This window comes from Boleophthalmus pectinirostris, unplaced genomic scaffold, assembly GCF_026225935.1.
Source record: "Boleophthalmus pectinirostris isolate CB_2022bp ecotype Guang Dong unplaced genomic scaffold, ASM2622593v1 HiC_scaffold_11, whole genome shotgun sequence".
NCBI lineage: Eukaryota > Metazoa > Chordata > Actinopteri > Gobiiformes > Gobiidae > Boleophthalmus > Boleophthalmus pectinirostris.
The window spans coordinates 15,547,266-15,569,887 of NW_026570994.1; the positions used below are offsets into that span (position 1 = coordinate 15,547,266).

The 22,622-nt window shown below is 39.3% G+C and overlaps 1 protein-coding gene across 1 annotated transcript in view; it reads right to left on the reverse strand.

Moving 5' to 3' along the window:
- Positions 1–7,487: 7,487 nt before the first annotated feature.
- Positions 7,488–22,622, reverse strand: part of LOC110153265 (transmembrane protein 163-like) — an 84,533-nt gene continuing 69,398 nt past the window's right edge. The window contains 4 exon segments of the mRNA XM_055166950.1: positions 7,488–10,459; positions 15,265–15,406; positions 20,577–20,643; positions 20,645–20,689. Coding sequence (XP_055022925.1) covers positions 10,399–10,459; positions 15,265–15,406; positions 20,577–20,643; positions 20,645–20,689 — 315 coding nt within the window. The 3' untranslated portion in view covers positions 7,488–10,398.

The window sequence follows — 22,622 nt, forward strand, 5'->3', positions numbered from 1 at the left end:
GGCTCTCTTTAACATTGTTTACATCACAGCAATACAGTTTTATATTTACACCGGTGTCTATGTGCGTCTGTGCGGAGGGAGGGGTGAGAAACCAGAGGTGAGAACGCAGATACAAGAATAACTTTTACACTCGTTTGTCCTGAAAGGTTCGATATCACACGAAAACTGACTCTCGGGAGATTTAAGTCGGGTTATAATGTTGGTACCTCGTCACAAACGGACCTGGAGTTAATTAATTTTGCATGGCTCTGGCGGAAAGCGATTGGCTAAAGGTGAGACGTGCAGACGGACACTTCAAAGCCGATTGGTCGAAGCGTCACAACAGCAGAACGAGCCCGGAAATCAAACTTTTGTTAAATCTAGAGTTACAAAAGAGCTTTGAAAAAATAAAAGCTCAATATTACGATGTTCAGTTTAATTTGTTTCCAGCGACGAGATCAGGAACAAGACCAAGGGTGTCAAACTCAAATTCACAGAGGGATGAAATTAAAAACGAGGTCTAAGTCGTGGGCCAAACCAAATATTTACTGAAAAATTTCAACAGCATCTGCGTGTTTTCTCTTCTTTTGAGATTTGTAATGTTAAACCTTTTCTTATTAAAACAGTTTTGCCTAAACACTGAATCCAGAACAAGCATAATATAAAATAATAACAAAATTTTAAACAAATAATGTCTCTATAGTCTATCTGTAGTCGGCCGGACAGCTCTAATACATATTTGATTTGATCTCGTGGTGCCACCTAGTGCCTCCGCTCAATTTCATTTCTCTCCGGCGACTAGATCAGGAATCAGAATACACTAGACGGTTCACAATAACCCCGGAAGTGCGAGTTCAGGTACCAGCCAATCAGTGAAGAGACATATATTCTGTGTTGGCAACGATTCCTGAGATCGAGGATTTAAAGCCGGAACAAAGAGAATGTTTGGTGAATTTTATCAGTGGGAAAGACGTTATTGCCCTTCTTCCTACGGGGATTTGGGGCATTACATACGTCAAGACCAAATAGCAGCGATTGGTTAAATAAAAAAAAGTACCCGCCTACCGTCAAGTGTACGAATCCTAATGCTGCGAGGTCAGACGGTTTCTACGAAGTGAAACCGTCTGATAAATCAGGCTAAAATATAATTATATCGTGGGCCAAATTTGAGTTTGACATGTCTGGTCTACATCTTCAGAGCTCAAAATGCTCTATACCACTTTGTGATGTCACTTTGTTTAGTTTTTTTTACGTTTTGATTCAGTAGAGATTGGCAATTCCAGGTCTGAAATTATCCAAATGATTCTAGTGAAGTGTGTGGAGAACTTCCTGTATCACCACATGACATCACAAGGTGGAACAGAGTGTTTTCTGTCTGAGAGAAGAACTCAGCCTAAATCTGCAGGTTTGTGTGTTAATTAAACTTGTGTGAATGAAACAAAACAAAAACTCCAGGTCTGTTTGTGACGAGGAAACGACATTAGAACAACAAACATTATAACAGCTCATCACCGTCATGATTCCACGGAAACAGAAAGTTAAAACCACACTTCGGAACATTCTCCTTGCAGATGTACATGTTTTGTGCCATACTGTGGAAGATTATAACCAAAGGATCAACACTTCCATGGAAACGAGCAGGAAGAAGCCAATACGAGTCAGGTTTGTGGAGATGCAAGCCCACTCAGTCTTTTTACCCAAATAGAAAAGAAACATCCCTTAGTTTAGTCTATTTTTTGGCTAAAAGGTTACATACTGAAGCTTTAAATGTACTGTGTCAGATTTTTTCCATGTAGTTATTTTATTTCGATCCAAGGCGAATAGTTAAGACACAATATTTTTACTTTAGCTTAACTTTTTGTACATTTTTCATCTTGTTTCACCTTCCAAAACAAATATTGGGATTTCAAGCTACTTAAAAATTCTAATTTCACAAAAAAATAAAACATTTACAAAGACTCAATCTTGACACAATACACTTTTACATTTAAATTTTTTTGTATAATTAAACAAAACCTTATGATCAACTCTGATATTTCTTCATTCCGTCACAAATTCACAAATTCTGGTTAAATTTCTCAAAAATCTTTACATTTTCACGTCTCAAACACACACATCAACTGAATTCATAATATATTATTTCACTGAATTAGACTATTTACATAAATATGCGATCATATGGTTTTGTTTCTTAAGTCTTGTAATACACAAAATTGACTCTTGTGAGCTTTAAGTCGTGTTATTTTGTAAATTCCTCAAAAACAGACCTGGACTTGTGTTTTTGTTTCATTCACGCTGTAGTTTTCATGATAACAGATCATTTTACCTTTAGTTCAGTTGATATTGGCATTTCCAGCACTGAAATTAAACCAACTACACAACTCCAGGTTTGTTTTTGACGAGGAAATAACATAATTATAACATAGATCAGAAAAGGAGAATTTAGGACTAAACCAGGACTAAACCAGGGCCTAACCTAGATCTAAACTAGGTCTAAACCAGGACTAACGTAGGACTAAACCGGAACTAAACCAAGTCTAAACTAGATCTAAATTAGATCTAAAACAGGTCTAAACCAGGTTTAAACCAGGACTAACCCAGGTCTAACCCAGATCTTAATTAGATCTAAACCAGGTCTAAACCAGGTTTAAACCAGGACTAACGTAGGACTAACCCAGGTCTAAACCAGGTCTAAACCAGGCCTAACCTAGAACTATACCGGCATTAAACCAAGTCTAAACCAGATCTAAACAGGATCTAAACCAGGTCTAAACTAAGTCTAAACCAGGACTAACCTAGGACTATACTGGGACTAAACCAAGTCTAAAGCAGATCTAAACAGAATCTAAACCAGGATTAAAATAGGACTAACCCAGGTCTAAATCAGGACTAACCTAGGATTAACCCAGGTTTAAACCAGGTCTAAACCAAGACTAAACCAGGTCTAAACCAGGACTAACCCAGATCTAAACCCAGCCATTTTTCTGAAACAAAACATAATTCTAACACAGATCAGAAAACATCATAATATTTACCTTTTTTTTTTCTTTTCTTTTTTTTGCGTCACTCACACGTGTAGTTTCTCACCCCTCGGAAATCATCTTAAAACTAAATAACTCAAGTCTGGATGTAGCTCGCTCCGTCCAGCCGTGCACTGGACCGACGTCTGACAAAAACTCAAAAAAAAAACTTGAAAATCTTTGTCGTAATCCGAGTGGTGACGCAGAAATTACATTCAAAACACTGATGAGTTAAGGCCTTGGAGTTAAGCGCGAATGAAAAAATGAGAAAATAAAAATGTGTTTGTGAAGTGCGGTAGCTTCATATATTACTGTACATTTTATTGTTTTTATATAGTTTTATTCACACACTCCCAAACTGCTTTCACTGTGTACACTATAAGAACATGCCGGTAGAAATTATTATTGATTATTACCATGACAACCGCACACAAATCGGCCCTTTCCGAGCTCCGAGGGGTAGTTTAGTTGTCAAAAAATAAGACTTAAATCGTGATGTAATGGGAACAAAATGTCTGAAAATGTTTAAAAACGTTCCCCCAGCGCGGCGTTAAATCCGTCTTATTATTATCGCCATGAGGTACAAGTTACAGTTTAGATCTACGGAGAAGCGAGCCCACGCACAGGAAGTAAAGATGCACGTGTGGAGGTTCAAGGGAAAACACTTTAAAAACTGAATGGACGCAGGATAGATGGGTTTAATGCCGTGCTGCGGGACATTACGGACAAAGGAGTAAGCAGTAGTGTCTCCATGGAAACCAGCAAGAGGCAAACCCGCTAGGAAATGTACATAGTGCAGCTTTAAGTTAATGTGTGTTTGTCAGCAGGGGGCGCTATGACGGCATCTGCTGGTGGATTGAGAATTGAAGTTGAGATCTGAACCAGGACTAAAGCGGGACTAAACTGGGACTAAACCAGGTCTAACCGAGGACAAAACCAGGACTAAACCAGGGCTAGACCAGGTCTAAACCAGGATTTACCTAGGACTAATCCTGGACTAAATTGGAGCTCAACCAGGTCTAAACCAGGACTAAACTGGGACTAAACCATGGTTAAACCTAGGTCTAAACCAGATCTAAACCAGGACTAACCTAGGACAAAACTGGGACTAAGCCAGGGCTAAACAAGGTCTAAACCAGGACTAAACCAGGACTAAACTGGGACTAAACCATGGTTAAAACTAGGTCTAAACCAGATCTAAACCAGGACTAACCTAGGACAAAACTGGGACTAAGCCAGGGCTAAACAAGGTCTAAACCAGGTCTAAACCAGGATTTACCGAGGACTAAACCAGGACTAAACCGGGTCGAAACCGAGTCGAAACCAGGACTAACCTGGGACTAATCCTGGACAAAATTGGAGGTAAACCAGGTCTAAGACAGGACTAAACTCAGTCTAAACCAGGTCTAAACCAGGACTGACCAAGGACTAATCGTGAACTAAGCCAGGTCTAAACTGGGACTAAACCAGGACTAAATCAGGCCTAAACCAGGTCTAAACAAGGTCTAAACCAGGGCTAAATCAGGTCTAAACCAGGACTAACCTAGGACTAAATCAGGCCTAAACCAGGTCTAAACCAGGACTAACGTAGGACTAAACTCGGACTAAACTCAGACTAAACCAGTGTTAAACTTAGGTCTAAACCAGGACTGATCAAGGACTAATCTTGGACTAAACCAGGCCTAAACCAGGTCTAAACAAGGCCTAAACTAGGCTTAAACCAGGTCTAAACCAGGACTAACGTAGGACTAAACTCGGACTAAACTCAGACTAGACCAGGGTTAAACAAGGTCTAAACCAGGTCTAAACCAAGACTAACCAAGGACTAATTTCAGACTAACCCAGGTCTAAACCAGGTCTAAACCAGGTCTAAACCAGGTCTAAACCCAGTCATGTGTATTAAACTAAACACAATGATGTAATGGTAGTGTTATTGTCAAAACATGGACAGCTTTAAAACAATTTCAGTGGACTTTATGGTCTTTAAAAACACGGAGGATCTTCCTGTTTTACAAAGTGCTTACATCAGCGGCGACGAGCAGCCATTTCAGCGATTAATCTATAAATATAAATACATCACACACTGGGCTCGGGTTCGTTAAACGTCTAAAATACAAACATTAAGATGAAGATTTCAGATTGTGCTTCTAGTTTATAAAGTTTAACGTTTATGTGTCGGCGAAGACTAATCGGGGAGAACGTGACGGGATTTGGAACATGCCCGGGGTTTCGTGAGGCGACGAGGCGCTAATTGAAAATACATGGAAGGTGGCGTTCGGTTCAGCTGCAGCTTCACACATATTGATTTTTGGTTTGGGCGAATGGACGAGCGTTTCCACAGACTCATACAGGAAGAACCGATGTAAACAAGAACACAGGGACCAGGACTAGACCAGGACTAGACCAGGACTAGACGGGACTAGACCGGGACTAGACCAGGACTAGACCAGGGACTAAACCAGGGCTAGACCTGGACTAGACCAGGACTAAACCAGGGCTAGACCAGGACTAGACCGGGACTAAACCAGGACTAGACCAGGACTAGACCAGGGACTAGAACCAGGACTAGGGACTAGACCAGGACTAGACCAGGACTAGACCAGGACTAGACCGGGACTAGACCAGGACTAGACCAGGACTAGACCAGGACGACTAGACCAGGACTAAACCAGGGACTAGACCTAGACGACTAACCAGGACTAGACCTAGGGACTAAACCAGGACTAGACCGGGACTAGACCAGGACTAGACCTAGGACTAGGACTAAACCAGGACTAGACCGGGACTAGACCAGGACTAAGGGACCAAGGCTAGACCAGGACTAAACCAGGACTAAACCAGGACTAAACCAGGGCTAGACCAGGACTAGACCAGGACTAACCAGGGACTAGACTAAAGACCAGGACTAGACCAGGGCTAGACCAGGACTAGACCAGGACTAAATCAGCCCTAGACCGGGGTTAAATCAGGGCTAGACCAGGACTAAACCGGGACTAGACCAGGACTAAAGCAGGGCTAAACCAGGGCTAGACCAGGGGTAATCCAGGGCTAGACCAGGACTAGACCAGGACTAAACCAGGACTAAACCAGGACTAAACTGATCTACAGTATGCCAGGGGTTAAGTAATAACAGACCAGATCTAAACCAGGGCTAGACCAAGGTTAGACCAGGAATAGACCAGGGCTAGACCAGGACTAAACCAGGATCTATATCAGAACTAAAATGATCTACTGTGTGCCAGGGACTAAACCAGGACTAGACCAGGATTAAACCAGGATGAGACTGGGATTAAACTAGTCTACACTGTGCAAGGATCTGATCCAAAACTATGCAAGAACTAAACCAGGACAAAACCAGGACTAAGCCGGGACTAGACTGGGACTAGACTGGGACTAGGCCGGGACTAGACTGGGACTAAATAAGAAATGAGTCTACAGTATGCCTGAGGGCTACATTAGGACTAAACTAGGACTAGATTGGGACTAACTCGTCTACACTGTTCAAGGAGCTGATCCAAAACTGTGCAAGGACTAAACCAGGTCTAAAGAAGGTCTAAATCATGCTATAGTAGAAGTACTTCACACCAGGGCTATACCTTGGACCATGCCGGAACTAAACCAGGACTAAACCATGTCTAAACAAGGTCTAAACCAGGTTTAAACCAGAGCTAAACCAGGACTAAACCAGGGCTGAATCAACACTATACTTGTGCCAAAGCAGGAATATACAAGGACTAAAGTAGAACTCAACCAGGTCCAAGCTTTGGCCTACTGAGGGAGGACTTGACCAGGTTTTTAAAAAGGCCCAAATCATGTCTACAGTGGGATTATTCCAGGAACTAATCTTGGACTCGAAACCAGAACTATGCAAGGATTAACCAGGACTGAAGCAGGACTAAACCAGGACTAAACCAGGTCTACACTAGGTCTAACAGAGCTATTTATAGAACTCAAGAGAAGGGGACTACATCTAAGCCAAGAGAGGTCTAAACTAGGACTAAACCAGGTTCTAATCTAAAAATAGAACTGCAAGAATTACTCAGGACTAAAGCAGGACTAAACCAGGAGAAAACCAGGTCTAAACCAGAAGTAAATCAGGTGTAAACTGGGTCTAAACCAGAACTACACCAGGTTTAAACCAAGTCTAAAGCAGGACTAAACAAGGACTAAACCAGGATTAAGCAGGTCTAAACCAGGTCTAAACCAGGTCTAAACCAGGTCCATACCAGATCTAAACCAGGTCTAAACAAGGTTTAAGGCAGATCTAAACCAGGACCAAGCCAGGTCTAAACCAGATCTAAACATGATCTAAACCAGCTCTAAACCAGGACCAAACCAGGTCTAAACCAGGACTAAACCAGGACCAAACCAGCTCTAAACCAGGACTAAACCAGGACCAAGCCAGGTCTAAACCAGATCTAAACAAGATCTAAACCAGGTCTAAACCAGGACCAAACCAGGTCTAAACCAGGACTAAACCAGGACCAAACCAGCTCTAAACCAGGACTAAACCAGGACCAAGCCAGGTCTAAACCAGATCTAAACCAGCTCTAAACCAGGACTAAACCAGGACCAAGCCAGGTCTAATCCAGGTCTAAACAAAATCTAAACCAGCTCTAAACCAGGACTAAACCAGGACCAATCCAGGTCTAAACCAGATCTAAACCAGATCTAACCCAAGACTAAACCACCAGCCTGTACCGTGTGCTTTTCCTTCCTTGTTGAAAACTAAACTACCCGTGTGAAATGTGCTTTTGTCAGTTGTAAGTTGGTTTGGTCTCACTCATATCTGAAATTATTGTCACAAGTATCAGTTTACACTAGACCCCACCAAATATTGTACTCGCAAATACATATTATTATTATTATTATTATTATCATCATCATCACTGCAAAAATACAGCTGGAGTCGAATCGTTCACAGTACAATATCGAAATATATATTGACTCTCCAAACTCTATTCACACATATGTAAACAGTTCCCTCATACGGACAGCAGATGGCGCTAGCGTGTAAGTACAACGGCGTTTACTGTTATTTACTATTCAAAGTGGATCATTCATACCAACCACGTTTTTTTTTTTTTTTTATGCTTGTAGGTGCAGCAATATTAGGACTTGTTTGATTTACGGTATTTTTTGACGATTTTTGGCATTTTATTTCGGGACAGCAGATGGCGCTAGTCTGTAAATACAATTATATTTCCTGCTGTTCTCTATTTAAAGTGGATTTTCATATGATTTTCTAAGATTTTTCATACCAACTGGTGTTTTTATGTTTGTAGGTGCAGCAATATTAGGACTTGCCTGATTTCCGTGAATTTTTGACGATTTTTGGTTTGACGATTTTTATTTCGGGACAGCAGATGGCGCTAGTGTGCTACTATAATTGTATTTTCTGTTGATCAACGTGGATCATTCACACTAACCAGTGTTTTTGTGCTTCTAAGTGCAGCAATATTAGGACTTGTCTGATTTACGGCATTTTTTTTGACGATTTTTGGGGTTTTATTTCAGGACAGCAGATCGCGCTAGCGTGTAAATATAACTGTATTTCCTATTATTTATTATTTAAGGTGGATCATTCATTCTAACCAGTGTTTTTGTGCTTCTAACTGCAGCAATATTAGGACTTGCCTGATTTCCGTACATTTTTGAAGATTTTTGGCGTCTTGTTTTGGAACAGCAGATGGTGCTAGTGTGTAAATACAATTATATTTCCTGCTGTTTTACTATTTATAGTGTTTTTCAGACGATTTTCAAAGATTTTTCATACCAGCCATTTTTTTTATGTTTGTAGGTGCAGCAATATAGGGACTTGCCTGATTTCTGTACATTTTTGACGATTTTTGTTTTGACGATTTTTCGCGTCTTATTTCAGGACAGCAGATGGCGCTAGTGTGTTTATATAATTGTATTTCCGATTGGTCAAAGTAGATCATTCACACCAACCAGTGTCTTTATATGCTTATAGTTGCAGCAATATTGGGACTTGCTTATTTTGCAGCATTTTTTGATGACTTTTGGCATATCATTTCTGGACAGCAGATGGCGCTACTGTGTAAATACAACATTTCCCACTGTTCACTATTTAAAGTGGATTTTTCACACCAACCAGTGATTTTTTTATGCTTGTGGGTGCAGCAATATTAGGATTTGCCTGATTTCTGTACATTTTTGATGATTTTTGGCATTGTATTTCAGAACAGTAGATGGCGCTAGCGTGTAAGTATAATTATATTTCCTATTATTCAAAGTGGATCATTCACACCAACCAGTGTTTTTGTGCTTCTAAGTGCAGCAATATTGGAACTTGGGCATCTTTTGACAGTTTTGGGCATTACATTTCTAGGCAGCAGATGGCGCTAGCGTGTAAGTGCAGTTACATTTCCTATTGTTTATTATTCAAAGTGGAACCGATGGGGCCTGCCTGATTTGTGGCGTTTTTTGACAATTTTCAGCGAATTTTGGCATCTTATTTCCCGTTATTTTCCAGGTTTGTGCAGCATTTTTTGGACGATTTGTGATATCTTATTTCTAGACAGCAGATGGCGCTAGTGCGTAAGTACAATTACATTTTCTATTATTTATTATTCAACGTGAATCATTCACACCAACCAATGTTTTTTTTTATGCTTATAGATGCAGCAATATTGGGACTTGCCTGATTTTTCAGCATTTTTTGGCAATTTTTGGCATTTTATTTCTAGACAGCAGGTGGCGCTAGCGTGTAAGAACAACTGTATTTCCTATTATTTATTACTCAAAGTGAATCATTCATACTAGTCAATGTTTTTTTTTATGCTTGTAGATGCAGCAGTATTGGGGCCTGCCTGATTTGTGTCGTTTTTTTGGCCATTTTCAACGATTTTTGGCATCTTATTTCGAGTTATTTTCCAGGTTTGTACAGCACTAACTATAACGGTCTACTCTAAACATTACCCATGATTCTTAGGCGGAATAGGCGTGTCCAAATTTACCGTAAAACCTACCGAAATCTGGTCAAAAACAGGGAAAACGCTAGCACGCTAATCTTGCTACATACGCTACTTGATTTGTAACACATCATAGCATAACATTGTCCTATTTGTGACGAAATTGTACATCCGAAAATACAAAATGTGCTCGATTTCTACTACGCTTTCTCGGGGTGCCCATGAAACTTCACAGTAAACTTTCAATTCTAGACTTAAATAATTCAGATAAATATTTATATACACTATTGTAAAACCAAGAGTCCTCAGTCCATTCGTTTAAATAGGAGACACTGGCTTCGCTACGCCTTACTGGCATTGTCTTTGGAAGAATAACAACAGGGACCACAAGCTGAAAATGTCCCTCTTTTTTTCCATTGGCGGCCATCTCAGATACTCCCGTTCTGCTTCGTAGCGCGGGTCGGTCACTCGAAGCGCTCGTAGTTCCTCGTTTGCCGGACGCGTGGGACCATATCCTTCAAAAGCCTAGAAGAAGAAGAAAACAAACAACAACAATATTAGGGTTACAGTCAGTGATGAAAAATACTGATATAAATCTTAAATACATTTGATAACTTTATATTTACTTAAAAACATTAATTCATTTAAATATTTTGGTGCATTACAAGGCAACTTTTTTGAAAAAAATTGAACTAGAATAGAATTAGTATCACCGAAGCAGTTAATCCAATTGGGGGTAAAGTAGTAGTAATAGTAATAGTAGTAGTAGTAATAGTAGTAGTAGTAGTAGTAGTAGTAGTAGTAGTAGTAGTAGTAGTAGTAGTAGTAATGGCAAGTAGTAATGGTAGTAGTAGTAGTAGTAGTAATGGTAGTAGTAGTAGTAATGGTCGAGTAGTAGTAGTAGTAGTAGTAGTAGTAGTAGTAGTAATGGTAGTAGTAGTAGTAGTAGTAAGTAGTAGTAGTAGTAGTAGTAGTGGCAGTAGTAGTAGTAGTAGTAATGGTAGTAGTAGTAGTAGTAATAGTAATAGTAATGGTAGTAGTAATGATAGTAGTAGTAGTAATGATAGTAGTAGTAGTAATGGTCGTAGTAGTAGTAGTAGTAGTAGTAGTAGTAGTAGTAGTAGTAGTAATGGTAGTGGTAGTAATGGTAGTAGTAATGTTAGTAGTAGTAGTAGTAGTAGTAGTAGTAGTAGTAGTAATGTTAGTAGTAGTAGTAGTGGTAGTGGTAGTAATGGTAGTAGTAATGTTAGTAGTAGTAGTAGTAGTAATGGTAGTAATGGTAGTAATGGTAGTAGTAATGTTAGTAGTAGTAGTAGTGGTAGTGGTAGTAATGGTAGTAGTAATGTTAGTAGTAGTAGTAGTAGTAGTAATGGTAGTAATGGTAGTAGTAATGTTAGTAGTAGTAGTAGTAGTAGTAGTAGTGGTAGTAATGGTAGTAGTAATGTTAGTAGTAGTAGTAGTGGTAGCAATAGTAGTGGTAGTAGTAATAGTAGTAGTAGTAATAGTAGTAGTAGTAATAGTAGTAGTAGTAATAGTTGTAGTAGTGCTAGTAGTAATAATAAAAGTAATAGCAGTAATAGTAGTAGTAGTAGTTATGGTTGTATTAATGGTATTAATAGTAATAGTATTGTAGTAGTAGTAATGGTAGTAGTAGTAGTAGTAGTAATGGTAGTAGTGGTAGCAATAGTAGTGGTAGTAGTAATAGTTGTAGTAGTAGTAGTAGTAATAATAAAAGTAATAGCAGTAATAGTAGTAGTAGTAGTTATGGTTGTATTAATGGTATTAATAGTAATAGTATAGTAGTAGTAGTAATGGTAGTAGTAGTAGTAGTAGTAATGGTAGTAGTAATGGTAGTGGTAGTAGCAGCAAAGCAGTACAAGTAGTGGTAGTAGTAGATGTAGTAACACCCGTAGCATTAGTATAGTAATAAGCAGCATTAGTAACAGTCGTAGTAGTGCACTTTGAATTACATTGTGTACAATTTGTGCTTTACAAATAAACTTGCCTTGCCTAGTAGTAGTAGTAGTAGAAGTAGTAGTAGTAGTAGTAGTGGTAGTAGTAACAGTAGCAGCAACAGAAGTAGAAGTAGACTAGAAAGAAGAAGTAGTAGTAGTAGCAGCCTCAGTATTAGTATAGTATAAGCCGTTTTAGTACTGGTAGTAGTAGTAGTAGTAGCAGCAGTAGTTTTAGTAGTAGCAGTATCACATGTTTTTGTAACTTGTGTCCATTAGCTTTTCTAAATGCTCAGTGTGTTTCAGTGTTAATCAATGAAGTGAGGCTTTACAATGGGACCAGCTCAACAATGGACTCCCCATACCAACCAGTCATGTGCATTTAAAGTGCTCATTAAAATAAACTATAAGTAAGTGTTAGTGTCATTCTCGCATTTTAAAACCACGTAGTTGCATTTCCAGAACATTACAATTTATTATCTAAAGTTTAAAGGCCCTATATTACGCAAAATGGACTCATGTGAGGTTTAAGTCATGTTAAAATGCTGTTTCCTCCACTAAAACAGACCTGGGGTTGTGTTTTGTTTCATTCACACATGTTTGAGTAATCCCGGTTTACTAATTTCTGTTCCACCTTGTGATGTCATGAAGTGGTAGTTTTCAAGTTAACATCTATATTTAATTTTGGTTCAGCACTGTAAACCCGAACGTTCAAAGTCATTAAATAGTTTATAGTCAAAGTTTTAGAAATAGTCCTACTAACTTAATTATGTCAAGCTGCTCTAACATATTCTTCTTTTTGAGTAATTTTAACTTTTTTTTTTTTTATTAAAGTGAACTATTGTGGGTATAAGTGAATGTAACTTAAAAACATAAATTAGGTACAACTTAGTAGATTGAAGTAATTAAACACTACGAATGAAACTTTATGTATATAGTACATGCTAAAATGTAATACAAAATACAAATTTCAAAGCGCTTCACCAAATAAGTGAACTTATTCCAGTGGTTTGAAAGCTCCCACTTTTACGTCATAATAAATGAAAATAATTGAGTTGCCTGGACAGAAAACTATGACTCATATTAACTCCAAATATTTGAAATGAGCACTTTTAATTCAGCTGTTATCAGAAGGTACAAGTCGCCATCTGATCTTTTAAGTTCTGGAAAATTTCGACTTTTAAGTTCAAAGAAGTTACCAGAACTTAAAATAACTGAGGCAATAGATAATTTTTTTTGAGTTCTGGTAACTTATTTGGGTTTACAGTGTGGCTGAAATGATCCAAGTGATTCTAGTGAAGGTGTATGGAGTTTAAAAACACAGTGGAGCACTTCCTGTATCACCGCGTGGCATCACAAGGTGGACCAGAGTGTTTTGTTGTTGTTTGAGAGAAGAACTCAGCCTAAATATTCAGAGTTTATGAGTTAAACATGTAAGAATGAAACAAAACACAACTCCAGGTCTGTTTGTGAAGAGGAAACAACATTATAACATACATCCTAAAATCACAACATGAGCCCTTTAATTCTTTTACTTTTAATTCTTCTACTTTGCTTCGTAACTATGGTAACTGTCTATCCTGCCAAATATGTTATGAAAAGAGGAAAATATATCATTAAAAAGTTTCAGACTGGTAAGCATAGCAACGTTTCGCAATCGTAGTGCAATATTTTAACAAGAGAAAAAAAAACTGAACTGTACCATACCTTCAGTCAAAATAAAGTGAAATTACACTAACCAGCTGTAACTTATGGTGAATTATAGATCCAGACCACAAGAGGGCGGTAATTAGCAAATGAAAATAATGTCTTTACTTATATTAAGACCCCTGAATTAAAACAAAAAGCACCAAGATAGTATAGGTTTGACACAGTAGTAGTAGTATTTGGTCTAATGTTAGTAAGTAATAGTATTCTTGGGTTTTAGTTTCTTGTTTATGGCGCCATTTTGAGGACTTTTGACGTCACCATTGCGAGATACAGGATAAGGAAACATTACTGGATTTAAAATTTAAAATGATGTCCTGTTGTGTTTTGTTAAAGTTGCACTGTGTAACTTTTTTAATAGAGGGTCTCCGTTCTGGTTGTCTCCTTGGAGATGTCACTGCGCGGTCTAGAATGTTCCACAGTATGGCTTTACTAAACTCATCGGACAAACAGGTGACGCCATCGGATCTGTGGAGAGGCAACCCCGCTCATATTCATGCTTTTCAGGGTATTTTCTTCGCACTAAAACGCCGGTAACTGAGTAAATACAAGATTAATGCCATACTGCGGAACATTCTAGACAAAGCTATGACATCTCCACAAAGGCAAGTCGATTTTGGACCACCAGAAACTTTTAAATGTGCCTTGTGTAAAGTTTGTAGTGTGCTTTTCCTTGAATGTTCCGTACTATGACATTAACGTAAATAGGAGTGTGCAAAAATATTGAAAAATGTATATATCGTATCGTTTAATGTGATGATACAGTATCGATATCGTGGGCTGCTGTATCGATATATCACCAATAGTATTTTTTGGCATATTTTATAGGGTGTCTTCTTTATGACCTCTTTTATTTACTTATTTTTCTATTTTATTTTGACTTGTACATATACGTTTCTATAATTATACCTTATCCGACACCTGTCTTTTGCTACTTATTTAGAATTTATTTTTCTTACTCTTTGTTATTATATTATCTTGTCCAAATAATTTCCCTTGTGGATCCGTAAAGTTTGTCTAAGTCTAAGGTTAAGATCTAAAACACTTGAAAACATCCTTTATAACACAGGTGTCAAACATAAGGCCCGGGGGCCAGATCCAGCCCTCCAAGACCTTTAATGTGGCCCTTGGGTGATTTTCTACTAAAATATTTTAATTATATTTTCTATTAAAATATTTGTAATTTTCTGCGGTGCTGAGCATATCAGTGTCTCCAGTGTCTCTGTACGTGGCCCCTCCCACCAGAGCAGCACAAATGAAGACTTGTCTCTTTCCAAACGCTCTTAAAGGACGATCGTTTTGACTGTTGACCGTGACACCCTCATCAGAATGTCCAACATGAGAAAAGTGGAGCCGAGTGCAGGATTTTACAACAAAAATGGACTTATTCATGTTAAAGTTCATGTTAAAACATTGTGTTGGAATTGAATTTTTCTTAAAGTTTCAGGTTGTTCATAATATTATATTATAATAAGAAAGAGTTCATCAATTAAAAAAGATTTCTGTAATAGATTTGTGTTTCTCTGCACAAATATGTGAACTTATTGTTATTTTTGTTGTTTATATGACATGAGTTTTCTGATCCGGCCCCTTTGGGATCAAAGTAGTTTGGATACGGCCCCCGGACCAAAATGAGATTGACACCCTGCTTTATAAGAATCCAGGACTCACTTGACTCCATAGGCCAGAATGACGAGCCCGATGATGACCCCTATTGTCCCGTCCAGGTACCACACTTTGGGCTCATGTTTGAAGACCTCGGCGCTGATCAGGATGGAGAAGCCCATGATGCCTCCCACCATGGAGTTAAACCCTGTGGAAAAGTGGAAAAGGGAAGAAGATATGAAGAGAGTTACTGCGACGTCACGTGACCCGAGGTGAACCGGGCATAAAAGCTGCCAGCGCTGTAGTTCAGATCTGTACAAACACGCTCTGAAATGTGATTCTCGTGTTCGTCTGTCAGGTCAGATTTCAGTCTTTTGTCAGTTCATTAGGTTTAACTTGTGAACTCTGAACAGAATCCTACTATTAAAACATAAATTGCAAATATTTTTTCCCATATTACACATTAGTCTTGGTCTTTCACGTTCTTTTATCATGATTATCCAGGTGTAATCATAAGAACTAAAATAAAATAACAAATTCAAGTCTTAAATTTCAAGTCTAAATGGAAAGAATGGGCTTTATCTGTTTGTTTAGGTTACTATTACTTCATATTTCAGAGAGTTTAATTTCACCAAACTGGTCACATACTTGAGGAATAGTGGTGTATAGTGATGTTTTGTTTCATTCATACATGTTTGAGTACCATATTTTTCGGACTATAAGTCGCACCGGACTATAAGTCACACTTTTGGGGGAAATGTATTTTATAAAATTAGAGACCGGGAACCGACATTTCATCTTGAAAGACAAGTTCTAGTAAAAACAATAGAACAGAGAACAACAGACTGTTAATGTCACATATGAACAGTTCTTCAGATAAACTATAGCATAAACAACAGAACAGAACAAGTTTAACAAACTCTCCATCTCACTCCAAATCACTAAATCCACAGAATTCTTTATCCTCGGTGTCACTTCTGAGCAACTCCATGACCTCCAGAGGTAAACGGTGCTGACTCAGCATCAGTTCCAATTAGAATTATTCCAGCCTTTCTGAATCCCGACAGGATGGTTTCGGTGTCACTGAAGTCCAGGCTTGTCGATCCATCCAGTGACTCCAGGAAAGTTTCATGTTGCATCCTCCCAGTTGCTCTGAAGCTGTGTTCTCCATCCCCGCTTTCCCCCAGTCCCTCACAAGTTTCTCGCTCAATCCACACTTTCTTTCTGCTGCTCGATTACCGTTTTCAGCTGAATATTTCACTACTTGCCACAGGACAGAGGCTCTTTCTGCAGGAGACATGTGCAGTAGAGTGAAGTGACAGTGGTACAGGAGGAACAGGAGCAGCAGAAATGACACACAAAACTAGAGCCTCTCACCGCTTCAGTGTGAAAATTTAAATATATAAGTCGCAGGAAACACCCAAACTATGAAAAAAAGTGCGACTTATAGTCCAAAAAATACAGTAATCCTGGTTTATTAGTTTCTCTACATTTCCAAAGCTCAAAAGGCTCTGTTCCACCTTGTGATGTCATGAAGATTAATGACGTTATCAGCTCCTTTTACCTTTAGTTCAGTAGAGATTGTCAATTCCAATGCTGAAATCCAAACCCAAATGATTCTAGTGAAGGTGTGTTGAGTTTAAAAACACAGTGGAGCACTTCCTGTATTACCACATGACATCACAAGGTGGAAATACGCAGAGTTTGTGAGTTAAACATGTGAGAATGAAACAAAACACAACTCCAGGTCTGTTCGTGATGAGGAAACAACATTATAACAAATCAGGAAACAGCCTAATATGGGAACTTTAAGTGAACGGTGACTGCTGCAACTTCACTTTTTTTTGTGTGATTTGCCAACAGGCTCGTGGCGTGTTCTGTGGCAATGCTGCTTGTGGGTTCCATGTGACAGAGAAAGGGGAGATTTGTAAAGGTCATCATGTTCAAATGTGATTTTCCACAATCGAGTTAAAACCAGATCATGTGAGCGTCAGGAATGTGCAGCTCCAGTGTCAGAGAGAGAGAGAGTCTGACACACATGTGACAATTACACCGCGTAACAATGGACTTTAAACCAGGACTAGACCAAGGATAAACCAGGACTAAACTAGGACTAAACTCTAGGACTAAACCAGGACTAAACTAGAGCTAAACTCTAGGACTAAACCAGGACTAAACTAGAGCTAAACTCTAGGACTAAACCAGGACTAAAGCAGGGGTAAAACAGAACTAAACCAGGACTTAACCAGGTCTAAACCAGGACTAAACTAGAGCTAAACTCTAGGACTAAACCAGGACTAAACCAGGACTAAACTAGAGCTAAACTCTAGGACTAAACCAGGACTAAACCAGGGCGAAACCAGGGCAAAACTAGAGCAAACTCTAGGACTAAATCAGGACTAAACCAGGACTAAAGCAGGGGTTAACCAGGTCTAAACCAGGACTAAACTAGAGCTAAACTTTAGGACTAAATCAAGATTAAACAAGGGCTAAACCAGGACTTAACGAGGACTAAACCAGGGCTAAATCAGGGCTAGACCAGGACTAAACCAGGACTAAACTAGGACTAAACCAGGACTAAACCAGGACTAAACCAGGACTAAACCAGGACTAAACTAGGGCTAAACCAGGACTAAACCAGGACTAAACCAGGACTAAACCAGGGCTAAACTAGGACTAAACCAGATCTAAGCCAGGTCTAAACCAGGACTAAACTAGAGCTAAACTCTAGGACTAAACCAGGACTAAACCAGGACTAAACCAGGAGTAAACCAGGACTAAACCAGGGCTAAACTAGGACTAAACCAGATCTAAGCCAGGTCTAAACCAGGACTAAACTAGAGCTAAACTCTAGGACTAAACCAGGACTAAACCAGAGCTAAACCAGAACTAAACTCTAGGACTAAACCAGGAGTAAACCAGGACTAAACCAGGGCTAAACTAGGACTAAACCAGGTCTAAACCAGGACTAAACCAGGATTAAACCAGAAATAAATCAGGGCTTAACTAGGGGTAAAACAGGACTAAAACAGGTCTAAACCAGGACTAAACCAGAACTAAACTCTAGGACTATACTAGGACTAAACATACTATACAGGCCTAAACAAGGACTGAACCTAGGACTTAACTAGGACTCAATCAGGACTAAAGTCAAACTAGAATATAAACCAGGGCTAAACCAAATGACTGAACCAGGACTGAACCAGAATTAAAAGAGGAATCAAGGAAGATACAGGACTTAACTAGGACTACACCAGGACTTGAATCAAATTAGGACTAAACCAGGATTCAATCAGGCCCAATCCACGACTAAATCAGGACTAAACCTCATATGAACTCGTGTTTTGACTGGCCCTCACATTAAACCTAATAGCGGCTCTGTCCTTATTTTAAAATTAACTCTCCAAAAGCACATTTAACAGGACACCACAAAATGAGCCACCGTTTGTGCAAATGGGAAAATAAGGAAATGAGTTTGTGATGAAGTGCGATTTTTATGCACAGACTAGTTAATCCAGCTCACACCAAAACACCACCAGAGAAGAGGAGTTAAGAACGTAATTAGAAACTCATACAGAACACACTTGACACGATATTTGTCTTCAGATTTGTTTTAGGCAAGAGAAAAAGTCTGTATAAAAAATTAAAGGGCCCATGTTAGGCTATTTTTTTGATCTATGTTATAATGTTGTCTAAGATTTTAACACTCACTCCCTCAAGCCCAGCACCTGCTCCAGTCCTGATTTACAAAAACAGTGGACATGAACATAGTTTAAGTATAATTTTGTGTTTTTGGTTCTCAAGACGGTTATCCAAACATTCTCTCATTTGGGTTGTCAGTTTCAAGGCTGAAATCCACTTGGTTTAAGACTACATTTATATGATGACGGTTTGAACAGAAGACGCAAAAGTGTCGTCGCGTCTTCAGTTTTTATTCCGCGTTTAGACAAGCGTTTTCAGGAGGAAATCTGCGCGCATACGGTGACGCAAAAGTGTGTGGAATTTGACTGGGTATGCTTGTGCTTAAAGCAACAAGGGCATCTTTGGACATACGGAAGTTTTCATGCCACGGATTTTCATCAGCTACTCCTTCCACAAAGTTGTCCCACCATCGACTGGTTCTCCAGGTCTCGTCCATAGTCGTCTGTCTCGCCTGCGACGACCTGGTGCGTCCAGAATTTGACAGAGGTGATTGCAGATCCTTCTCTGTTCACTAATAGTATCTCTGCAGATTCTGAACATTTGTTGGGATGCCTCTTGTAAGTTTATAAGATTGAAGGTCCAACGCGTGGAAATTATCCCACGTGTTTGTTTCTGTGTACTGTATGTATGAGACGTAAACGTGTACGCGACGTGAGCAGACTTTGACCAGAGTTTTGCGTCTTGGGCAGTGTAGACAGAAACGCTACGAAACGCGTATTCAACTTTTCTACGCTGGAGGGTGGTTTCAGATTTTTGCGTTTTTAAGCCCCGAAAACGCCATCACCGTCTGAACGAAAGGCACTTCTGATAAAATATTTTGTCGTTTTTACCCGCAAGTATTTTCATGTAAACAGGTCCTACAGGAAATTCCATAAATATGACCTATATTAAGTTAAGGTTCAAATCAAATATAGCTTTTATGGATAACAGCTGTAATGCTGATTTGGCCTAAATTAGGGTGACCATATTTCTGTTTGTGAAAACGCAGACACCTTACCGGGTTTGGGGGGTTGGACCTCGACATTGAGCTACTCTCACCTCGCAGCCTGTGCACATGGCCTCCCACTTGTCTCGACCGGGACGGAAAACGGAGAATTTCTTGTACAAGTCATCGTTGAATGCGCATTTACGCTTCGGCATGTTGCAGACTGACCAACTGTCTGTGTCTGCTCGCTCCTTCTGAGTGCACAGAGAGCTACGAGAGCCACTCAATTTAATGGCCCCAATGAAAGGTAATGAAAACCCGGACATTTGCATCACAAACCTGGACGCCCAGGACAGGACGCAAAAAACGGACATGTCTGGAGAAAAACGGACGTTTGGTCACCCCAGCCTAAATTACAAAAACAGTGGGCATGATCACCACGTGTAATTTAGTGTTTTTGGTTCTCAAGAGGTTATCCAATCATTCTCTCATTTGGGTTGCCATTTATAAAGCTGAAATCCAGTTGGTTTAAACCTAAAAGCCTCTCTCTGATCTGAATGGTCATATAAATCTGAGCACTTGCAGACAATCATGCGTCAGAGCAGAGAATGAGAGAAACTTGTCTGTGTACCTCTATCTTCAGGTTCAGTCGCTGTAGTTTCTTTACAGTAAAATCTCAGCCTATTTTTAAATGTATTTGTTTGTGGATGTAGTTTCCAGACAGCTGAGTGCGGTTTGGAGACAGACTCACCATCAGTGATCAGGGCTCTGCTCGTCAGGACTTTTCCGAGCATGAACTTGATGACGGCCAAGAATGACGCAGAGGAGCCCACTGACGATGGACACGCTGAAGAGGAAGTCGTCCTGGAGACACAAAAAACACAAGAAACACGGTAAAGACGAGTTGTTTATATAAGTTACGACATTACAACATGGCAACACACGTCTGATAAGATAAGATTATGTGTGTATGTGAAGTTCACTAGGTCACTGGAGACTATAGACTGTATATAAATGGACAACGAGGAGTAAACCAGGACTAAACCAGGAATAAGTGGGGCTAAACTCTAGGACTAAACCAGGGCTAAACTCTAGGACTGAACCAGGACTGAACCAGAACTAAACCAAGAATAAACCAGGGCTAAACCAGGACTAGACTAAGGCTAAACCAGGACTATACGAGGAATAAACCATTTCTAAACCAGGAATAACTAGGACTAAACCAGGACTAAACCAGGACTAAACCAGGGCTAAACCAGGAGTAAACCAGGAAAAACTGGGGCTAAACTCTAGGACTCTAGGACTAGGACTGAACCAGGACTGAATCAGAACTAGACCAGTGCTAAACCAGGACTAAACTAGTGCTAAACCAGGACTAAACCAGGGCTAAACCAGGAGTAAACCAGGAATAACTAGAGCTAAACTCTAGGACTAAACCAGGACTAAACCAGGGCTAAACTCTAGGAAGTAAAGGCTAAACCAGGACTATACAAGGACTAAACCAGGACTGAACCAAGACTAAACCAGGAGTAAACCAGGAGTGAACCAGGGTTAAACCAGAACTAGACCAGGATTAAACCAGGTTTAGACCAGGGCTAAACCAGGACTATACGTGGACTGAATCAGGACTAAACCAGAACTAAACCAAGACTAGATCTTCTGTAAGGATATAACATTGCAGTTCTAGGAAGTAGGTCTGAAATATTTAACATTATAAATAAGAATGTGTTTTTAATATTTCAATTTGAATGGAGTAAATGATTCAAGTTCATTTTCCGTCTTCTCGCAAATGTTATTGACACTGGACGTAAATAAAACATTAAACAAAAAACCAAAGCACTGATCTAATCACAACGACAGTACTTCCAAATACGTCAGAAAGATATTTTTCCCAAACTGTTCAGCGCTAACAATTAGTATGAGTTGTAGTTAGCATGTTAAATAATAATTTTTACTTCAGTTCACTAACTTAACTACTGACAAATATGTGTGAAGTCTATTTAAAGATTTTACAAGCAACTTCACAAGTGCAAAACAAAAATGCAAATGTTAACTACCCCTTGAACGAATAAATCAAAAACTAAACGTACAAATGCTAACTACTCATACTCCTTTTATAGTTTTACTCCGAAACAATAAACCAAAAGCTAAACTATTGTTGTTATCTTCGAGTTTGACCTTTCTATACGTCATATAACTCATAAACTCTCATGACGGGTTCTTGTGGCTCTCAGAATGTTCTAATGCACGTCCATCGATTCCTCGTTTATGTACTCGCGGCTAAATGCTAACGCTAACGCTAGTCCTGACGTCTGAAACAGAACGAGAAGATCCAAGAAATAAACCAGGACTAAACAAGAACTGAATCAGGACTAGACCAGGATTAAACCAGGACTAAACAAAGTCTAAAGCAGGACTAAACAAGGACTAAATCAGGACTATATTAAACCTAAACAAGGACTATACCAGGATTAAACCACGACTAAACTAGAACTAAAGTAGGTCTAAAGCAGGACTAAACCAGAACTAAATCAGGACTATATTAAAACTAAACAAGGACGATACCAGGATTAAACCAGAACTTAACAAGAACTGAATCAGGACTATATTAGAACTAAACCAGGACTAAACCAGGAGTATGATAGGACTAAACCAGGACTACTAAATTAAGGACTAAATCAGGAACTAAATTAGAATCAAACCAGGACTAAACCAGGAGTACAATAGAACTAAACCAAGACTGAAACAGGACTAAATTAGAACTAAGCCAGGATTAAACCAGGACTAAACAAGGACT